The sequence below is a fragment of the Argiope bruennichi genome, chromosome 2 (genome assembly GCF_947563725.1).
Source record: "Argiope bruennichi chromosome 2, qqArgBrue1.1, whole genome shotgun sequence".
NCBI lineage: Eukaryota > Metazoa > Arthropoda > Arachnida > Araneae > Araneidae > Argiope > Argiope bruennichi.
In genome coordinates this window covers 55,914,416-55,936,710 of record NC_079152.1, presented here as the reverse complement: position 1 = coordinate 55,936,710, position 22,295 = coordinate 55,914,416, and the positions used below count along the sequence as shown (strand labels likewise).

At 30.2% G+C, this 22,295-nt stretch overlaps 1 protein-coding gene across 5 annotated transcripts in view; it reads right to left on the bottom strand.

Annotated features, from left to right (window-relative positions):
- LOC129961870 (tyrosine-protein phosphatase 69D-like) overlaps positions 1-22,295 on the bottom strand; it is a 666,258-nt gene that overhangs the window by 49,483 nt on the left and 594,480 nt on the right. For all 5 annotated transcript variants that reach the window (XM_056075481.1, XM_056075482.1, XM_056075483.1 and 2 more), the window contains one exon: positions 14,501-14,577. In XM_056075481.1, the coding sequence (XP_055931456.1) occupies positions 14,501-14,577 (77 nt within the window). The remainder of the gene's footprint in view (positions 1-14,500; positions 14,578-22,295) is intronic.

Genomic DNA, 22,295 nt, shown 5'->3' with positions numbered 1-22,295 from the left:
AAAATGTCACTACTCTTTATATAATATGTCATTCCGATAACAATTCTCAGAAGGACGAAAATAACAATGAGTTTGTATTGTGATTATGAAGCATCTTTCTATTTTTTGTGCGCAATATTGTTCTGTCATCAGTTACCTGTTATTAAAACGTGGGTGTTGCAGTTTGCTTTCTACTGCGCGTCATTCCAGACACCATAGATGCTTAAATAGAGAAAAAAAAATTATAAAAATTTCTCTGGCTGGCGAATACTGAAGGACTCATTGCGCTTTAATTATAGTTATAAAAACTATTATCTGATACCAAATTAAAAAAAAAAAACTTAAGAAGCTCAACAGTGGATGAAAGTCAAAGGTGTTTGAAAGAGATCTTCGAATTTGGAGTACGCTGGATTTGTTCTTGGATATACAAAAAGAAGATAACTGCATCCAAGTGACATAAAGCTGAACCTAATATTTGCAGAATTTTATTTCAATCATTAAATGCGAAAAGATTTGCACAAGAAACAGTGCATGTCAAAATAGGAATTTCAAAGGTACCTCTGACTGATTTGAATAAAAAATATCATCTCCAATGTTGCATGAATCGAAGTGAGATTGATTGTACATGGAAGAAAATGGTACAATTCATAGTGTACTATTCATTCTCCTTTTTCCCCCTTCTATAAATTTAATTGCGCGCATCTGGAAAAACCTTCTTTGGCGTATTAATGAAACATTTAAATGACTATCATGATTTGGATAGCGATATTTTGTTTTTCTTCAGGTCTTGTAATCATTATGAAAAAGCGAGTCATTGAGGTAATGTGATCCAAAAATATTTCATTCTATGCTGTAAATCCTGATTCTTCAAAAAGTGTCATTTTTTAGAAAGATAACTTTTCAAAAATAAAACCTGCAGATTCAATTTAATGATCGAGAAGACATATATATCTACTGGTTGTTCAATTCTTGGATTTCTATATTATATGATTTGATTTAGAAGCAATATATTTATGCACCAACATTATATACAAGAGATCTTCCACGATTTCGCCATAAAGAATGGTATAGTAATAAATACCTGGATTGTGCGATTCAATTTCAAGAAGTTGTATGTTCAATTGAATTCAGCTGTATGATAAAAGTGGTCATCATATCTTATTTCATTAGTGTTTTTTCATAGCTACCTGTATCTTAGCAGTAGAAAAGAGTATAAGATTTAGCATCAAGATCAATATACAAATGTTCTAGAAATGATACTATATTCTGAAAAGTTAATTTTGAAAGTTAATTAAGCCGATTATGGGAAAATTCTGTCAGGTGTGCAGTTATCTCCATGAAATTATATAATGAATGGGTCCCAAGATACTTCCCAGATTGAGGTATGAAGAAATTTCAGGTTAAGTCGTATACCAGAAAGTCTTGATAAGTGCTTTTACTTCAGTGCTTAATGAGCATTAATCAGTGCTTAATGAGCATAATTCGTTCTCGAATTTTACTAGTTATGTTAAACTTTTTTCCATAAGAATCCATGTACAGTAGGAAATTCTTAAAAAATACTCAAATAAATTTATATAATGTAAATTTATTATTTATAATTCAGGTTTTATTTAACAAGAAAATTGTCTAAAGACATTTGTCTTTGATTGCTCTCGAAAATTTGGTGAAAATGAGATGTAATATTATCGTTAAATGAATTCTTAACGCACATAACTATTGTCTTATCAGGAGGATGGTTCTCAGCATAAGATGCAATGATTTTCCATACTTTCAACATCTGTCTTATAGATGGTTCTGAGCATAAAATGCAATAATTTTCCTTTCTTATAGGAACTCTTATTTCGTTGGACGTTTGCTGCTTCTATTATATCGTCCTCTATTGACTAAATCTCTACTGCAGCATTTTTCTTGGCACAGAATAGAACTTCATAACTTTTTCGGTAATCCTGGCTAAGTTCTACTAGCTTAAAGATGTCCCTGTTATCCACCTCTGGGCTCATAACCTTAGCCAGAGACAAAATCACATCAATAAAAGTTCTATAGACATTTGCTCAAACCCTTCGAAGTCGTATTCGAATATGTTATTCGGTCGAAACTTCTTCTTTGTGAATACTCTCTCCAAACAAGCGCTCAACACAAACTATTAAAAGCCAGTCTAGCATGTGACGCCAAGATGTTTTCTCGCCACTCGTTCTGCGAAACATCACTCATCAAGTGAGTAAATTTTTTACATTTCAGTTTTCTCGTTATGTGTAGTGCTCTTTAAGCGAAGTTTAACTGTAATGTTTGTGGTAGAAGAATCCACAATTTTTCTGTTTCTTTGATCGGTTTATATTATATTATGTATACATAGATATTATATATGTTAATTTGAGGGCTGTGCCACTCCCAGCACGATTTTTGCTTGAAAAAAGCGCCAATGACTTCAAGCTTGTTCAAATTTGATGATTTTATAGAAAATACTAATTGCTTTTGTTGATGAGATAGAGATAATATCATGCCTTTTGTTACATCGATATACAGCAATTTGCTTCGCAAGATATTAAAAAAATAATTTGAAAATTTCCTAATTCATTGGAAGTTTTGAGAAAATAAAATCATTTTCCAAAAGCAAAAAATTTAGACCCTCAGAATTATGTTGGTGATTATCAATTCAGAACGGTTTATTTCTTTCTTAAATTTTCGAATTTATTTGGTGTTCTATTATAAATTTTGGTATCCTACTGATAACTTTTTAGTCCCTGGCACCAATTTAAAACTCATAATAAATGAAAAAAAAAAAAAGAAATTATTGAAACTTTAAAAATACTTTCTGAAAAATTTTGAGCTAGTATATGATAGGAAAGATAAAATTTTAAGGATGATAGGCAAGAAAATGTGATCCTTTGGCCTACAGCTTTGAAAGCTTCTTGTTATTTTAACATAATATGAAATATTCAAATATGTAAATGCATTTTATTCTCACAGCTATAAAAATATTCGATTACAGAAATACAATAGAAGCATGACTGATCCACTGAATTTTTGAAAAGATACCTTTCTACGCATGATTGGTTAGGTATTAAAATTAAGTAAATTTCATACCTTATGGCTAAAACTATGACTAAACTTACATGGAAAATTGATATTTATAAAAGAGAATTTTTGAATTCCAAAAGATGTGCAAATATTTCTTTCAAAGGAAGTACAGAATATGGATAAATACATTATTCATAGAAATGCAATAATAAAATGTATTAATTTTCTTTTACAATAATAATAAATATACATAATTTTAGTACTTGAATTCCCCTGAAATTTATTGTTTGTCTTTAAAATGCTTGAACGCTGTGATCAGTGGATATAATCTTTGTTTTAGGATCTCATTTCACGAAAGATCCACTGCCTACGTGATCACAGTGCCTGTTTTATCCCCTACAATAAAACATCATTTCACTGATGATATGCGAAAATTTAGATATGGAATGCTAGTTCAGGAATCTTCCTCGTCATCTGATAGTGGTTCAGAATTAGAAATTCTATCCCAAAATAGTTTTTATTATATCAACGAAGTTTAAAGTTAGAAATTTTTTCCGGAAATAGTTTCTATCATCTGAGTGGGTTGCAAAATTAAAACCTCTTTCTCCAGTCTCCCGTTATCTGATCATGATTCCAAATTTAATATTCCACCTGAAAATTCCCCTTGTGTAACTTATAAACGTATTTAATTTAACTAAACCAAATTAATTCTACTAACTATTTTTTGGTTTTATTCATAAGAGTAACACTCATTATCACTTTCACTCTCATCACTTTCAAGATTTAGAATATTCTTGTTTATTTAAAAAAATGTAACCCATGTAGAATTCTAAAATAATTTCTAATTCTGAAAACTAAAATAATTGCGCTCATATGTGTGAGTTTATATGCCAAAACAGGGTAAAAAATTCATCCAAAATATGTCATCATAGTTCATATAAATTAGTCATCTTAGAGAAATTAAATTGAGTAGGTTTATGTAAATTAAATTGTGTTAAAACTTCTTATTTAATAAAGATTATCAAAAGTCACGATTGTTTAATGCCACAGAAGATAAATTTACTAGACAGCAGAGCTGTAAAGTAATTTTTTTTTCAAAAATGGTTAAGAGCTTTAGAAATAAGCAATTTTTTATGTGAATTAATTCACATGAATTCGAAAAATATTTATTTAAAAACTTTTTGAGTTTATTTCATTCATTTCTTTACTATATTTTAGATACAAAAATATGAATTATTTATCTTGTATTTACTATACAACTTTATCAAAAATAATGTAAGGAGCAAGACCATTTGGGGTACAATCCGGTTTTAACGGCGATCAAAGAGCGGAATTTTTCTTTGCCAAATTATAAAAATATACTCAAGTGTATTAATATTTATTATGAAAAATTTTAGGCTACTATACAATGTGAATCTATTTGATAACGAAATAGCAGATAAGCTTGCAAAGAAAGGAAGTAGCCTAGGGACTTCATCTTCTGCTGAACTCACATACTTAGAACTCTTCTCTTAGGCGAAATTCCTAAATAAGAAGAATTGTATGGCACCCTCTTCTCATGATTGGTATAGGACCAATAAACCGGGCCAATCCTTAATTCTTCCTTGTGATAGAAAAACCAACACTTGCCTATCGCGCCTTGCCAGTGGCCACCTTAAATGTCTTTTCTTTTCTCAGTGAGAAAAATCTTACCCTCTTTGCCCGAAATGCTGCCAACATCGGGCCGCTGCTGAACCTATTCTAGACTGTTTAGGACTTCTTAGGGGAGAAATTTATTCTTCTCTTTTCCTCGTTTTTGACTTTCTTCTTATCAACTGATTTTTGGATTTGGTCTGACTAAGTCAGGCCATGGAGATTAGCAGCAGCAGCAACAACAACAACAATGAAAAATTTTGAACGTGCGAAATATACGGTATATAGTTTAACGATTCAAATCGCCAAATCGGTGAAATTTTTTCTTTGCTCTTTTTGATCGACATATCAACCGACAAGTATCTCATTTGATAAATGAAAAGTTTTAATTCTAAAGATAATTGAAAATTTATTCTTAATGATGTAAATTTGGTATTTATCGATAGTAAGGACCATGCTTCAAACCTTTACGTACCAGTAAGGTCAACATACCGCCAGTGTACGCGTACTTTCTTGTTAGTGACTGTTTACTTAAAAAAGAGCTTAGTTATATTAACGTCCCGTTTTTTTAAAGTAACGCTAGGGCCTCGTAATTTTGAACCACGGTAAGACAAGGATGAAGACACCTGAGCTGGCACCCTCTCTCTAAAGTTCCACATCACCCCAGCGGGAGGACGTTTGGCCTCGACGGATTTAACGTATACCAGATCTGCTTACAAGACGGTTCTTCGGTGGAATCGGATGTGAAACCCTCCGGCTCCGAAGCTGAGACCTTATCACCAGGCCACCTCGGCCGTACTTATAATAGCTATGAATGTATCTGTATTGGTGCTTTTCATGCTATACCACCAGACCTAGAACTTCCAAACATCGTACAAATATTCTTTGGATGGTAAGATTATGCATATAAGAGCTATTTTAAAGAATTTAATCAGGCGAAATGTTATCGTTTTCCTAAGATAACTTCCGAAAATTTCAAAGCGTTAAAATTATTGACTCAATTTTTTTTACCTCATGTTATTTCCTCATTATGTTTGTCTTATAATGTTATAAGAATTTTTAACCTATTTTACCTATTTTTAACCTATTTATTATAAGAATTTTAGTCTTATTTTAAGCAGGATAATATTTCACATTATCCTGCTTCGGTAATCATTTAGTTTAGCGGGATTAAAGGCCGTTAAAATTTTCAATTAAATATTTTGTTTTAATAACTTCTTCACTAAAATATTTTTAACTTTCCAATTTACAAATTTAGTTTTACAAATTTTGTGCATACTACTAATAAAGTTGAATGTATGTGTACGTGTGTTTGTGCTGTTCAAGTCAGACCAATAGCTACCAAATTTGGAATAGATATATCTTGAAGGGTGAAAATGGGCGCGTATTGGAGCAATTATTTTTTTTTGAAATTTTTAATAGGAATTTAATTAATTAAAAATTAAGCTGACTTTTGTATATTTTTTTCAGCTATAAGTTCGGAAAATATTTCTGCAAAATAAGGAAAATATGATGATTACTATACTTTCTCTATACTACTTTATACGAGAAAATAACAGGACTTCAATACTGATTAATGAATGATTTGCTGATAATGAATTCGAACAATTTTATTTTCCGTACTTATATTTTTTAAAAATATGTCTGGTTTTAGCAAAAAAGGTTAGATTTATCAGAAATTTAAAGGAGATGACAGAAAATTAAGGAAATGCAAAGTATAATGTACAGAACAGTGTAAGGTTTCTAAATTTGTATAAGTTATATGATTATCAAAGTTTGAAGTTTAAAAAAATTGTGACATTTATTATTTAAAAAAATATTTAATTATTTAATAATTAATGAAATGTTTTAATTTAGAATAAATATTTATCCAGGTGAATCAGCTAATCGCTAAAAGCGGCTAATTGATAGTTATTTTTCAAATAAAATATTTTTAGTGTTGGCATATTCGGATACTATTTCATGATGAATGAGAGAGCATTTGGCGCAGTTTCATTGCTACGAAGGGTTTCTTTTTGTTCACAAATTTCAGATTAGGGCTGATGTTTAGAAAATTAGTCTATCTGTAAGAATCCTGTCTTCTCAGCGAGATGAACAACATTAATTCCAAAATTTATATGATTTACGTGAAAACTGATTTATTTTTAAAAATATTTGTTATCATCATTTCGGAAAGAGGGAAATAGCACATATACGAAATGAAATGTGGTAATTTTTGAGTACTTCACCTTACAAATTTTGCACTTTCAAATAGATTTCATTTAAAAAAAGACAAGAAAAAAAATACTGCACAGCAAATATTATTTATTTCCCGTCTTATTACATCACTCAAGGATATTTGTAAACACGCAATAATAATAAAAATTTTTATTGTCCCTTTTTTTTTATTAACTTCGAATATTAAGAAAATATTATTAAAAATTGATTTCCTGATTTTGACATTTTAGTATTTTAAACATACTTGAATTCCAAAAACAAGTTTTGGAGTCGTGTTTGTGCCTTTATATGAGAACATAATAAATAAATAAAACCCTTTGGAGTCCATGGATAAAATTTATTGTACGAGATTTGCATTGCAATAGTGTATATGAGCAAAAAATTGGGCCAAATCTATTAAAAAAATCAAGTTTAAATGGTAATTTTCCTTCATAAATTTGAGATTCGATGGTAGCTTTCAGTTATGTGTTAAATATAGCTGTAATATGAAATGCTCTCAGCAAAACATTACCATGCACGTTAAAAAAATTATGTCTTTAATTATTATAATTGCTTACCAGCGAGTTAAGAAAAATATTTATATTAATGCCGGGTTCACACTCGGCCAATTATCTGACTGCCAGCAGGCAGCACATGCACAGAAAGACTGAAAAATGTTGTTCGATCGATGGCAATTAATTGTCCAGATGGGACACCAACACGCGGCTGTATAATATTTTTTTTCTTACTGCGCATGCGTTTATAGAATTGGCGGGGTTTTTTAGCATGAAAATATTGATCACTTATCATAGATTAATTTCGACATTTTTTGCTCTTTGTTCTTCCTAATGTTGTGTTTTTTTAAAAAAAATTTGCCATTTTTGTATAATTTTCTAAATTTAGGTATGTTGATCTTTTTATTTTATTTTACCATGTTTATTTGTGTAAATATCCTTCATTTTAATACGATACGCAATGAAAAAAATATTCAGAGACGCCAAAACGGTAATTTATAGCCCAGCATGGAATACCTGAATCTCTCTTATAAAATAGTAGCAAACATAAATCAGTTCCTTTCTGCGCATGCGTTGCCTATTGGCCGTCTTATAATTGGCCGAGTGTAAACTCGGCATTAAAATTTCTGTATATTTCACTGTGTTGTCAGTTTGCCATGCGAAAATAGTAAAAAGATTTTTTTTTTTGTGATTCTGTTATGATTAAAAATGAATTTAAAAAATAAATATAGTAAAGTGTAAAATAAGTGAAACTTTAAAACTAATATAACCGAATAAATAAATTTGTAAATTTCAAGATGGCATAAAAATATTTATCGTCTGATAATATTTTGAAAATAATTAACAAAAAGCAACAAAAATGAGACTTTAAATACAAAAGAAACAAAACTCAAATGGCAAAAGCAATTTCGAAAACTTCCAAAAGTTTTATTTACGTTAATCTAGAAGGTTTTATTGGACAGCTGATCGCTTCGGTACGCTAAAATCTGATCGATATTGAGAATTTAGACACTTGTTGCCAACCATTGTTTTGTAAATTCACATGATGATCATTGTCAATTCACATGATGAATATTATTGATCATGCCATTTAACTACAATTTGCCATATTCTGCATCAGAAAATTATATTATGCTTCCTTTGCAAAATGTAATTAATTCTAAAATTATATTCCTCCAGCATATTTGATGCAAATATGAAATGATGCCATCCTAAAAAAGGATTTAATGTAAAAAAATAATTAAAAAACATGCTTTCTTTATCTTGAATCGACTTGTTCCTCGATTTTATTGGCCACGAAATGTCTAGTAAATATTTTACTGCATAATATTCCATATATGTTTATGATACAAACATTTAGATCTATATATTTCAAAGTCCACTCAGACTAGTGTAAATAGGACTTGGCGGTCTGAGTGGCCTCTTGTAAACAATTTCGAGCGCATTGTAACGATGCGTCCCTCCAATAAATCATAAATCGGGTCGCTGCTCCATCCGTTAATGGTGATAGTTCGCACCAAATGGAGTCGAATAATTTTCAATCATTTATGGATGAATATAATCGGTAGAACTGCTGACCGAAGGAAATTCTATGGGAGAAGTTTCAGAATAGTTAATGGTTCCTTTGAATTTTTGAAATTCATTTCTCCTACTTTTAAAGAAATAATATAATGCACAATTTGATGTTGTTTGAGGTAGATAGTCACTGTATGTTAGAATAAATTCAAGCTCAGGTGCAGAGATTGGATAGCAAATTCTCAATTTCAAGATCGAAAGGTTTCAGGATTAAGATCTCGGTTTGTTATTAAACTATTCTACAGAAATAGTTTCGGAATAGTTAACGATACTTTTGAATTTTTGATATGTGCAAACTGATGTTGTTTGAAGTAGACATTTTACATAATATTAGAATGAATTCAAGCTGAAGAATCGAAGCTCATGCAGAGACTGGATAATAAATTTTCAGTTTCAAGATCAGATGATTGGGGGATTGAGATCTCAGTCACCCCCCCCCCCCCAAATCTATAATGTGTGTGAAACTTGTGCACATTAAGTTTATTATCATAGATACAATGTTCTTAAGTTTATTTTCTTGCTGAAGTTAATAAAGTGGGTAGTCACTTTTGTGTCGGTCACGTCATTTTGTCTTGATTTAAAATTACATTTATTCCAAAATAACTTTCCTACTTTTACTAAAAAGTTCATAAATCCAAATCAATTCGTATTCATGAGACTTGCAAGAAGAATACTGTTCCAGTTTCCTTCAGAAATCTATTGTATGTAGGGAAGAATGTGACACCTGAGGAACAGTTATTTAGCGATGCCTTGTTGAAATCAATTTTAATGCTGTTTTGAATTTGTCGCAATATGGTGACCCAAACAAGGATGAAGAGCAATTCTTCTACTAATTCTATTGCTGACTTGTTTATCAATGTTTTGCGTCGTTGAGTTGTATACCTAATACCTTGGCAATTTGGCCATGTTGTCCTCTTTCATGATGTGAAGGCGCATATTAAAGTAGATTTCAATCGATATTTGATTGTGACATTCTATTAATTTTCATTTATCTACATTGAGTTTATTGTAGCATTTAAAATATATCGGATTTAAGTAAAAATAAAAGGCGTATGAGGTAGAAAAAAATGAAGCGGCAACATGGCAGCCAATATTTTATGAAATCTCCAAAAATATATTTTACATTCTGAAATATATTTCTGGAACTGCAAATACAGGAATGAGAGAAAAAGATTGTTCAAGGTTACTTTTGATATTGATTCATAGATAATAAATTGCAGAAAGAATTTTACCATTTATTTTTGGGCGTAACAATGGGATATGCACGCCACAGTAATCAAATTCATAGCCAAGTTAAATCCCGATCAAAATTGATACATGATACTATTTCAAATAACCATGTTGATACTTTGTTTCATCCTTTCAAATTTCATTCATTATTTCTTCCATTTGAAATCTGAAGCTGCCAACACAAGACAATTTCGAAAAGAATATATTTTTTCCCATAGATATACAACTTTTCATTCTAAATTTTTCCTCCAATATGATTGCAAATATGAGAATTCTATACAAATCAATCCTAAATTAATAATTTTAGCTCCAAAAATTTATCACGTAGATTGTATTATTGCAGTTCAAAAGTTTTGTATTTCAAACTTTGGTTTATACAAATTCTGTTATTTTCTTGGGACTATGCTTTTATTTTTCAAGTGGAAAAAATCTTTATAATATGAAAACAATCCAGACGTGACTTTTAGCAAAGAGATTTTACTATCTAATTTTAATATGATAATATTTAAAAGCTGGCATATTTTCAGTAAATTGAGACATGGCGACATGTATGATGAAAAATTCGTTCAAAACAATCCACAGGCAAACTGTTGGATCTAACGTCATCAAATATGGTACGTTATTACTTCTTGTTACTTGTTACAAGACATGTTACTTCTTAACTACTCAGTAAGAAAAAGCTTTATAAAATTTTAGTTAGAATGTTTATTAAAAATTAATCGAAGCCTTTTTATGTTTGACCTTTATTCGTTTTATAAAATTGGCCTTTATATTTTGCTATTCTGAGCATATTATACAAAAACCATTTTTGCATTCCTTTAAAATAAAAAAAAAATCTTTTTATGATACCAATTTTATTTTTTATAACCCCCCCCCCCCCATTTCGCCGATACATTTTTTGGAATATTTTGATTATATTTTGTAACAATACTTTACATTATTCAACTTACTTGATCTATACCTTCGCGCTTTGCGACGATATTAAACACATTATCTAAGCATGTTATATGATGTGTTTAATTCTATAAGATAGTCCATAAAATTGACAAAGATATGTCCAAATTTGACAAAGATATGCATAGGAAGATTATATAAACTATACTAGAGAAAGAAAAAATTTCAACATTTTTCAAAAATATCTTAAGAAAATATTGCAGCCCAAAAGCAATTTTTTACACATTCTTAAAATTAAAAAATATCTTGTCAATGATACCAATTAAAATGTTGTAAAATTTTGTCTAATTTTCATTGATTTTAAAGATATTTTTAAATGCATTTTACAATCATACTTTCATGGTTGTAATGGAATTCAAGGCAATTTCATTGTTGCTATAAAAATATACACCTGGAGTTTTCATTGATTATCAATTATCAAGGTAGGGAAATATGACTTATTATTTCAATATGATATATTTTTAATAAATTTTTAAAAATCTTACTGCACTTACAGTCAATTTTAGAACCAAACGATAAAAAAAATTCCCACAGTTTGAAACATTGCCATCCTTCCTTTATTATAATTAAATGTATAAAAACAAATTATTGCTGTTTTGATATTAGAAATTTTTTTCTTATTGTAGTACGCGCAAATTTTTTTATTGAAAATCCTCTGAAATAATACTTAAATCATGAAATATTTTATATGTTATGGCACACACAAAGCTTCAATGCTGAATGATTCTATTTTCTTTCTGTCTATATTTTTTATGAGCATGTTCGATTCCACAAACATTTTGTGAATTATTATAATTTTAGGCCATATGATAAAAAAATAGGTAGACGAATACCTCAATGAACAAAATGGCGTAAAGCTTCGAAAGTAATACGAGTTATATACGTGTCACAGTTCGATGCTTAAAAAATTATTTGCTTCAGAAGTCATTAAAATCAAATCATTTACAAAATTTTTAATTAAAACTTTTAGCAACCATCTATATCGGTGAAACCAGTTAGTCATTGGAGGTTTAAAAATAAAATAAAGAAAGATGGATGAAGTTTAAAGAATTATTATTTTACGATATGTCGATCAATTGGTTTGATTTTCTTTAATGTTGTCTTCAAATGTGAAATGGAATTTTATTATGACTGTTGAAATCTGAACTCTGCCATTTGAATTCGTACTTTACATTTTCCCCTTTTCTCCCTTTTGAAGGACATTGAATTATTTGTAATGTTTTGAAACCTAAATAAACATGTAATGCACAATCTTTGAAGTTTCCAAAGTTCCTGACATTACTTTTTTTTTGTTGAGGAATGACATTTTCGTTCATACTAAAAATTATCTCTTATCAAATGATTTCGCTATAATGAAGACTAACAACAGAAGGAAAACAGGCACAGACACAAAATCTATGAATAGATTTGTGCTATCATGAATCGACAGACAGAAAAAATCTACGAACAACGTGAAAGTATGGGGATAATAGTGATCGCATAAGCGATTTAGGCGCTCACTTCGTATAATGAGACCCTTCGGGGTGTGTCTAAAAATCTATTATGCGCACATTGCAGTGTTAGTCTACATACAAAAAAATGTTATTTAAAATCCTAGAATATAATCCTAGAATCCTAGCGTAATAAAATTTTAAAAAACTAAATAAAGAAAATTAAGAGCCAAAGATATCAGAATATGACTTTAAAAAACATAAAGAAAAATCAATACATAGACGAATACCTGGGGATATGTTTCCTAAATGAAAATCCTTTTGCAGAAATAAATACAAAATGTAAGAGTCTTGAGTGCTATATAACAAAATTTATAAAGACTTTTATGCTAAAAGCAAACTATTCTAAAATGACAAAAATTCTTTACAAAAAGAATAGTAAGATCAAGGATAATGCATCTAAGGAGATGTTGATTGGCAAAAAAGAAAACATTTAACAGCCTCATTAGATACAAAAAAGGTTTTTTTTTTCTTCTTCCTGTTTTACAAGTTTCAGGATCACAGTTTAGAATCGAATTATCAAAAAGGCAACTGCTTAAGAATTCCACATCTTTTTTCTGGAGGGGAAGGTTTGGGGTAGTTTTCCGTTTTTTTTTTTAAGGCAATTTAATTTTGTCTTTTCATTTATTTACGAGAGTAGCGTTCTAAAAACTAATCAAATTAGAAACAAATATCATTTAAATTTCAGAGCATTATTCTTAGTATTTTTTATGCATTTAAATTCGCTTGTATATCAGTGCGGCGACCTCCATTTTTTGGTTTCTGACAGCCTATCCTATAAATAAAAACTCTGTAAAATTTAATATTAAAATATTTAGAAAATGCTACATTTTTTTTGATTTTTTAAAAATGTTGTTTAGAATTAATTTTATAACTATATTTTTTTATATGCGGTATACTGAAATGGGCGGTATTTTTTGGCGATGACACTCAATTTAATGTTTATTTTTTTTCTTTTTGTCGTTATATTTTTTCGTAGATTAAATTCTATAAAAATATCTGATTTTGGAATATGGGTCAGGTAAAAGGTAGCCCTGAATTTACATCGTCTATAGGTCCCTAAAGAGTTTAATAGAGATCCTTACGATAGTGCTTTGTCTTGAAGAATTAAAGAGATGCTTGGTTTACATATACTTCAAATGACTCTGTATCGAGTGTAGTGTGATTGAATGTGTTAGCTCCCAACGTCCGATTTAGTTACATTTCACTTAGATGGTTTAATTGGCATCATTTCGATACTTCTATTTTGCTTTGTCTAATAAGCCAATATACATTCCTGAATAGGTTTCAATTGACTTACACCATCCATTACTTAGATTCTTGAAGGCATACAGTTATTATTTTCTTGTTGATTTATTTTTGCAGGGTTTCAAGAGGTTCGGAAGTAATCATTATTTTTTGATAGTTTACTACATTTAATATCTTTTAAAAATATTTATAAAAACATTTTTTTAAAAAATTGACGAGCGCTCACATCTATGCTTATAATTAAGTTACGTAAGGCTTTAATGAGACAAATGCATGGTAATTTCAGCAAAAACTGCTTTTAAAAATAAAATAAATTGCTTAATTTTAAGGCATCAATCATCTTTCCTCTTTTGATATAATATGACTGTTTTTAAAGATTCCATTCTCAGTGTTGAAGAGGAGTTGCCTCATTTCACAGTGCAAAGCACCTTTCCAAAAAACCGATAGAGTTTGAAAATAACGCCATCTAGTGAGTAATGTCTTAACTAATATATGGATATGAGTAACACGTTAACGCATGACACTGGGAAAGATTTTAGCTTAAAGAAACAAAGGCGATAACTCCATCTATTTAACTAGTAAGTGAATTTTAATTAAAAAAGTGATTTATAAAGTTAAAAGTGAAATATTGTTGATAAAATTAATAAAAAAAGAAATTCTTACTTCGACAAAGTTGGCATTGATGTAATCCGAGCCAGGGATGTCGAGATCTGAAGATAGCCGAACTCTTGTTTGATCGACTGAAAAAAAGAATACTAGCATTAGGAACTTGAGAAGAAACGGCATAAAAAAAGAGGTCTCCAGTAAATACTTGTAATGGGGATCCAGGAAAACATGAAAACATAATAACAGTCATAATCATGGAAGTATTAGTAAAATATTTTCATTTAATTATAACAATAATTAATTTCTTCTTTTAATTGCCTTTTTAATTTCTTCTTTCTTCTATTCGGCATATAGTTAATTTTATTTATTTAAATTTTAACATATATAAGAATATGCGTTAAAGAAATAATATCATTATAACAACTATAGTCAAATATAAAATAATTATACGTAACTTTAAATAATAAATTTATTTTCAGTTTTTTGCTATAATTACAATAATAACTGTGTTACAATAATAAGAAACACAGAGGAAAACAGATGATAAATATTGTTACAAAATTTTTCTATACAGCAAAATACCGTCGATCAATCGTAATGCATTTAATCTCTAATAGTTCAGCAACTTGCTTGCTTGCTAATCCTCTAGTCTTTTACTCGTCGGCGACTCCGACTCCTCTCACTCACGTCTTCTGACGATCCACACGACGACTTCTCACTATCCACACAACTTCTTCCGCTACACACGACACGACTTCGTAGCTTCTGAGCGCCCGTCTTTTATAGTTCCGGGAGGCGGGGCTAGAATCTTCTGACCAATCAGGGCGTATCTGGCTGCATCTCGGTTGTTAGTGGATGGATCTTGAAAGTTCTCGAACTTTCCGGTACTATCCATTTAGTCACCAAACTCGCCAAATTTATCGCCAAGCCGCCAAATGCTCGCCAAGTCTGTCGCCAAGCTCTAAGTTCATTGATCTCAGCACGTACAGGACCGATCGTACAACGGTCTTTCTTACGATGACTATTCGTGCCGGGTAGCAATATTATAGGTTCGTAACAATATATATTTTTTACTCTTCTTTTCCGTCATTCGCATTGCCCTGCTCTTCCTTGACATAATGCCATTTTAAATATTCAGTTCAATGCTAGTCAATTACAAGAAATCAACGATGAAAAATATATAGTGCTGAAAATAACCAATGTGACGTTTTCCGGTATAAAAAAACTGAACTATTTAATTTGAGAAATTTTAAATTCCAGCTCTTTTAAAAAATGTATATTACTAATACTGAACTTTAATGAGAAGCCTAACTTATTTGATCAATTTCTTTGATATATTTTTAATTTAAATGCTTATGATACTCATACAAATACAAATTTTATATGATTTATGACCAAAAATAATAAAATAAAAATAATAAATTATTAACTAATAATTATTAAATATTTTTATATTACATGATTCCAAGTCTTATATATGTTTGCAGTCATAAAATATATCTTTTTTATATTATGTACAATAATTATACGTACATTGGTTGGATTTTTCTGCTATATGCACAATATTGTAACAAATCATCTGGATTATTATCTGAAAATATTATTCGAAAGTATTTATTCAACTTATGACCAGTTAGTCAGAACGAAGGTCTTGATATACAGTAAAATCCTACTGAACCGAACTAGGATAACTGAAAACCGGGTTATTCGAAAATGTCAAATCCAAGAAATGCTTTTAATACTATCTGGGAAAATCCCACCAATTTTATGAAGCGTTTGAACTCACAAATTTTGAAGGCATGGAAAAAATAATTCTCGAATGCGAAGCCATGAAAGTTAGCTGTTAATTGCAGACGATTTGGAAGAAAATACAGACTAAGAAATGCAGTCAAATGTCAAGTTTCTCAAAGAGTTCGGAATAGAAGAGTGGATGATAGTGACAATTAACGATAGTTTTAGAGTTCTAGAGGTAAATCTCAGTTAAGAGTTTAGGTTTTTCAATAATCTACAGCAGTATTTAAATGCCTTGCTTTTTTTTAAACTTGAAAATTTAATGTGATCATTGTATCATATGTGCTGTTTACTGCATATTAATATTTTGTCATGGAAAGCAAGTAACACATAAACTAGAGATTATGTGTTATTTGAAATTATTTTAAGATTTGCTGAATTAAGCAGTGAGTCACCGTCAGCTAATTCTTCGAATGAAAAGATTGTATAAAATTATTGGTTGGAAACTCTGGAAGAGACGAAAAAAAAATAGTGAGTTCTTTTTGAATAGGTAATTCATATTGTTGTGGAGAACTCCAGATCTGTCCGGTGGGTGATCTTAATAAAGGATATCGACCTTTTGTTCTACAGAAAAATACGAAATATTGGTAACAAAACAAACGAAGGGTACGCAAAACATCACTCCAGAAATCAATAGCGCATAATTAGAAAATTGTTATCAAACAACTTCAGAGAGAATTCCTCGGGGATCAACAGTCCAAAGAGAACATTCACTCAACTGCTCGTCTCAATTGCACGCTTCTGATTTGATTAAATTTCATTTTTTATAGCTTCTGTGATAATGTATCAAATGTACTTAAGCAAACGCCGGAACACGAGTTCTAACGTAGTTATCGTCATCTTCTCGAATATCCTGTATCCTTTATTTTTATCGCCAAATCACCAATTGGTCTCTAAGTTTGTCGCCAAGGCTAGTTATCTTTGACCCGACAACCATTAAGCATCCGTTTGTTATCTGTAAAACTTTCTTTCTCGCTAGGAAACTAACGACCCATAGAAGCAACATTACGAATTCACAATATTTTGGTATAAACTATTAATAAATATATATTGATGCACCTATTGCAATCATAAAAAGTTACTTTTATAAAGAGTTTAAGTGTATTTTACAAAGAGAGTTTTGAACTTGTTTTATACTGAAAATATTTCAGAATTATATTCTGTAATTAAATACAAAATAGTAATACATGTTCATAACTTAATTTTTTTTCTTTCAAAATGGCTACAGTTCCTTTTGTTCGGCTAACAGAAATTGTAGTGTATGGCAATTTCCAAACAATTTCCGATCTTTAATTTTTTCATTAATCTCAATTTTTTTGAAAATTATAATTTTTTTCGTCCTCAAAATTTAGAGATAATTTATAATTTATTAAGCTAGGAAGTAAATTCTGTTTTTGTTATCTTTCATTCTTTATTCACGAAAAATCACCTGAAGAAAAAATGAATTTTTATTGCCTCAATAATCTTCCACAATAGAGATTTTTTTTTTTTGCAAAATTCCACTTCTTGATGGGATGTTGGAAATTCAAAATTCATCTAGTATTTTTTGTTGTTTCAGATTCTAATGCGAGTATCCATTTCAAGATTAAATGTTAATTTCACCGAACAGCCATTATGCGTTTGGGATTGGCGTGTAAGATTTGCCATTACGGTTCCAAATATCTCCATGTTAATACTATGGGGGAATTTGATCCTATCTGACCATTATTCTATTTCTTCCTATCTGACCATTATTTTCGATGACAAAGTTAGATCCAAAATAATTTGGCATAACTTCAAAATGGGACACCAACAAATAAATAATCATTCACAAATAAAAATCGAAGTGAATTTCATATGCTTGAATAACCAAAATGAAATCGAAAGATTTAGTTATATTGTGGCTAATAGTATTTAAGTTATATATTCTACAATTTTTGCGAAACAAATGAATCTATGAGGAATTTTTACTTTAATAATTACGGATGCCTTTTAGTTATTAAACACAACTATAGATGGCGCTGTGCACCCAACATCGCTGCCAGTTGTCCTTCAGACCGTACCACATACAATAATAATAATAATAAAAAAAGGCACTGAGTTACAGATTTTTTTCCCTCAGGGAATTATCGAAAGGCGAAAACATGTCTTAATGGCGTAACAAATCTTTTACGCAAGTTTCGTAAACTCAATCAATGAAATCCATTTACATAATTCATTAATTTGTGACCTTTTCGGTGTTTGGGGGAGTACATTTCCAGAATTACTGCGGCCACTAATCGGTTGTTTACAAGCCTCCTCCGAAACAGACAGAAACCGTCGCCTCTAATAGCCACTGGAAAAGGATGGAAATGTTGTGAGAAACTTCGAAATGATTTCGACCCAGTTGAATTTAAATGTGTTTAAAAAGGATTATTTTTCGATAAGCCGAAAGAAAATTGTTTTGAACTCTATTTATTATAAAAACTTCGACAGAATTGAGAATAAGTAAATATTTTGTTAAATAATTATATTTGAGGTTGATATTTAGCACCAAAATCATGGAATTTTTATGCATATTATAAAATTCCATTCTGGTTAAAAGACCCATGGATAAACTCATCTTCAGTTTTTACTAATTTTCATGTTTTCTGGAATTGCTTTTATAATTTTTGAATATCAAAGAGTAATTTTCAAAATATTGCTTTTAAATCTTTTGTAAACATAAAGTTTTTAATGCTTTGTTAAAATTGTAAAATAAGGTTTATATTTTTTAAGTTCAAAAATTAATAACTCGATGCCTTATCATATTTTTGGTTCAATTCCTTGCATAAGTTTTTGAACACTTTTCATTAAAAGAAAACTTTAAAATTACAAAGTAATTTAGTTGTGATGTTGGAAAAACAAATATAGCAATAGAATTTAAATAAAATAACGGATGATAATTTACAGAACTTGAAACAGTTAATTAGACAAGCTGATACAAGTTGTGAAATATCTGGAAGCATATTTCATCTTCGAATACGTTTTTTAATCAATTTATTTAAGTAAACAGAGTTTTTTTAGTTACTGCTTGTTTTGAAGCAGATTATTAAAAAATTATTTAAAAAATGGAAAGAAATCTTTTAAAAATTACTGTGGGTGATATTTTTTTTTTTGAATTATCCTGCCACGATTGTTGATGCTATTTCAATCGAATTAGGCAACAGATATTGCGTGCTTACAATTTCCTTGATAGAAGTACTCCATCTTTTAAATATTTTATTAAAATAGATAATTTTTCGAAATAGGTTTAGCTTGATTGAATTTAATAGCTTCATTAAAAATGTTTGATTTTCAAAAAATTTAGGAAAAAAAAAAAAAAAAAAAAAACTCAGCAACAATAACAAAAATCAGTTTCTGAAGCAAAAACCATTTTTTGAGTTTGTCATAAAAAATATTGATTCTAGTAGTAAAAAGTAGATTCCATATATATTTAAACTTTTTTTTGGATTTACGTTTTCTCTTTGCATTACACCCCATATGCATGAGTTAGAATAGAAAAACCGATGGTAAAAACATCTTTAATTAATATTTTTGTATATTTTCATTTCTATTGAAAATTTCCTTTGTTCTGCACTAAATGGTTACTAACTTTAAAAAAATTATTTTTCTAACTTTCTTAAGATTTAGTTGCTACCCATTTTTTAGTGTTTAAAAGGAAACTCATTTACTTTTTTTTGGACTTAAATCGTTGGTTATTAAGCGTAAACTCACATATACTGCTTAAATTATTTTGTTGCATCTGGCAAATTCATATGAATTTGAAAGCTTTCTTATTTGATTGTTCTAAATGTATTATTCTCTCACTCGGAGAATCAAGAGTCTATGGTTTAGTCATTATATTAGCGAGTTCTCGTATCTCTTAAAAGTATAGCATCGGTGCACGGTTAATTTTATTCAGTTCATACTGAACGTACCTCCTTCAGGTGGGGATGGATTGGTGACGGGTTTTTAGGACTCCGTCACTTGGTAAGCGAGTTCTCGTATCTCTTAAAAGTATAGCAACGGTGGACACTTAAATGTTTTCATTTCAAACTGAACATATTTCCTTCAGCAGGGGATGCATCGGTGACGGTTGGTAGGATTCCGTCCTCAATATCTGTGCAACTAGCAGAAGCCCAGTACTCGATTCACCCAAGATGCTTGAGTGATATCTTATTTGTGATATATAATCTTTCCCGGAGAACACCACAAATATAGAAATAAGAAGGTACAAAATAATTAAGTAGGTGGCCTCTTCCCTGGAGAAAGCAGAAATGGTGATGTTTCTTGGTTAACATGTCCGTCATCAGTGATGGAACATATGTCTGTTTGAGGAGTTGTTAGGTGTGCCACTCGTAATAGAGATTTTTATGCGTCGGTTGCATATTTTGAATTCACTTGTCATGTCATATTTGGTTTGTTCAAAGAAATTTAATAACTTTCCTAAGTATGTTTTTTGTATTTGTTAGATGCGAAATTTTCTACAATATTTTTTGTTTAAGTTCACTTTGAGGGAAAAACGTTATAAGAATAAAAACTTAGATCGAGGCCAAATTAGGGTAAATAGTCGTTCATAATATAAATAATTATTCATTTCATAAATAATAATTAATTTCTTAGCTTCAAAGAAATAAAAACCAAAAGTAAAATATTCGAAATGAAATAAGTAAACAAATATAATCGAAAAATAAAATGGATTTTAACGTTTTTAAAGTTTGCTATCACTCAGTGAGACACTCTTGGTGCAAAATGTAGTTTTCTTTACTTTTTGGGAACTTTATTATTGCTGAAAAGTATCTGATATATATATTATAAGTCTTATATTATCCTTATGTTTTGAAATCTAGTTCAAGATATGGTTTTGTAAATTGCGATAAGTTCATGCAATTTTTTTTTCCGTCATTCCATTATAAGGATCAAGAGGTAGAAAACAAAATATGCCTTAGATTCCAGATTTAACCTTACAGATTCCTTGGAGCTTGGAGGAGTCTAGTGAAACGTGCGAGAACACGCTCACTCTTGAACAGCGAAAATTACTTGTCTTCAAAACATCGACAAACTTTGTTTGAACGATTCACGAACAGTAACGACTAATCTAAAACCACGTCTATACTTGCGAATCGTTGCTCGAGAGCAATTCATTCTACTCAAAGATGCAAGCTAGCTTTAATAGAGTCAGACAGAATCGAATTAGTATTTTAGCATAGATGTAAGAAAAAAAAACATGCTTTTCCTCTTTCCACTTTTCTATCTAGCGAGAAGAAAAAAAGGTTTAATATTTTCGCATCACATTCATGAAATATTTATTGTGTTAATATCGCCAATCTCTTTTTCCGACAGACTTTATTTGTCTGATGTCAGAGTCACACGATGGCGGACAGTCTTGAAAGGCTATTATATTCACAGACAGCAATTGGACACCGGAAGGAAATCCGCCTAAGGAACAGAGATGGGAAAGGGGAGGAAGAAAAACGGTTAATACGTTTTCGCTGATACATGGCTGAATCGAAGAATAATGTTTCCTCCGACAAAAAAAGAGACTTCTTGTAAATACTTTGTTTCATTTAATTACATTTATTTTCTGCTCGGAAACAACATGAGGGATATTTTGGGATGAATATCTTAATTTTGAACCATGGTCAGATAACGAAGACGACTCCTGAGGCAGCATTCCTTTTTCAGACTTCCGAGTCATACTAACAGGAAAGGGAAGGAATGAATTAAAAGGTTTAACGTGCACAAAGTTCGCTTATATGAAGGCTTTTCTGGTTCGAAACCGAAGAGCACCCACAAGTGTAAGGATTCAAAGATAGACATTTTCTTTCCAATAGTTAGCAGTACAATAGATATCTATTATACTAAAATTCGATTTCATGCGCTTTTCATTTATTTCCTCTGGTGCTTTTTACCAATAACACATCTTGTTTAGCTACTTGCTTGCCAATAGTTACCTTTTGTATTCTCTAACTCAATTTTGCGTGAAAAAATAAAGATGGCTAAACAAAATGGAGGACGAGTTAGCCTTCGTTGCAGCCACTTGCAATTCAATGTGATAACACATGAGAGAGATATAAATATA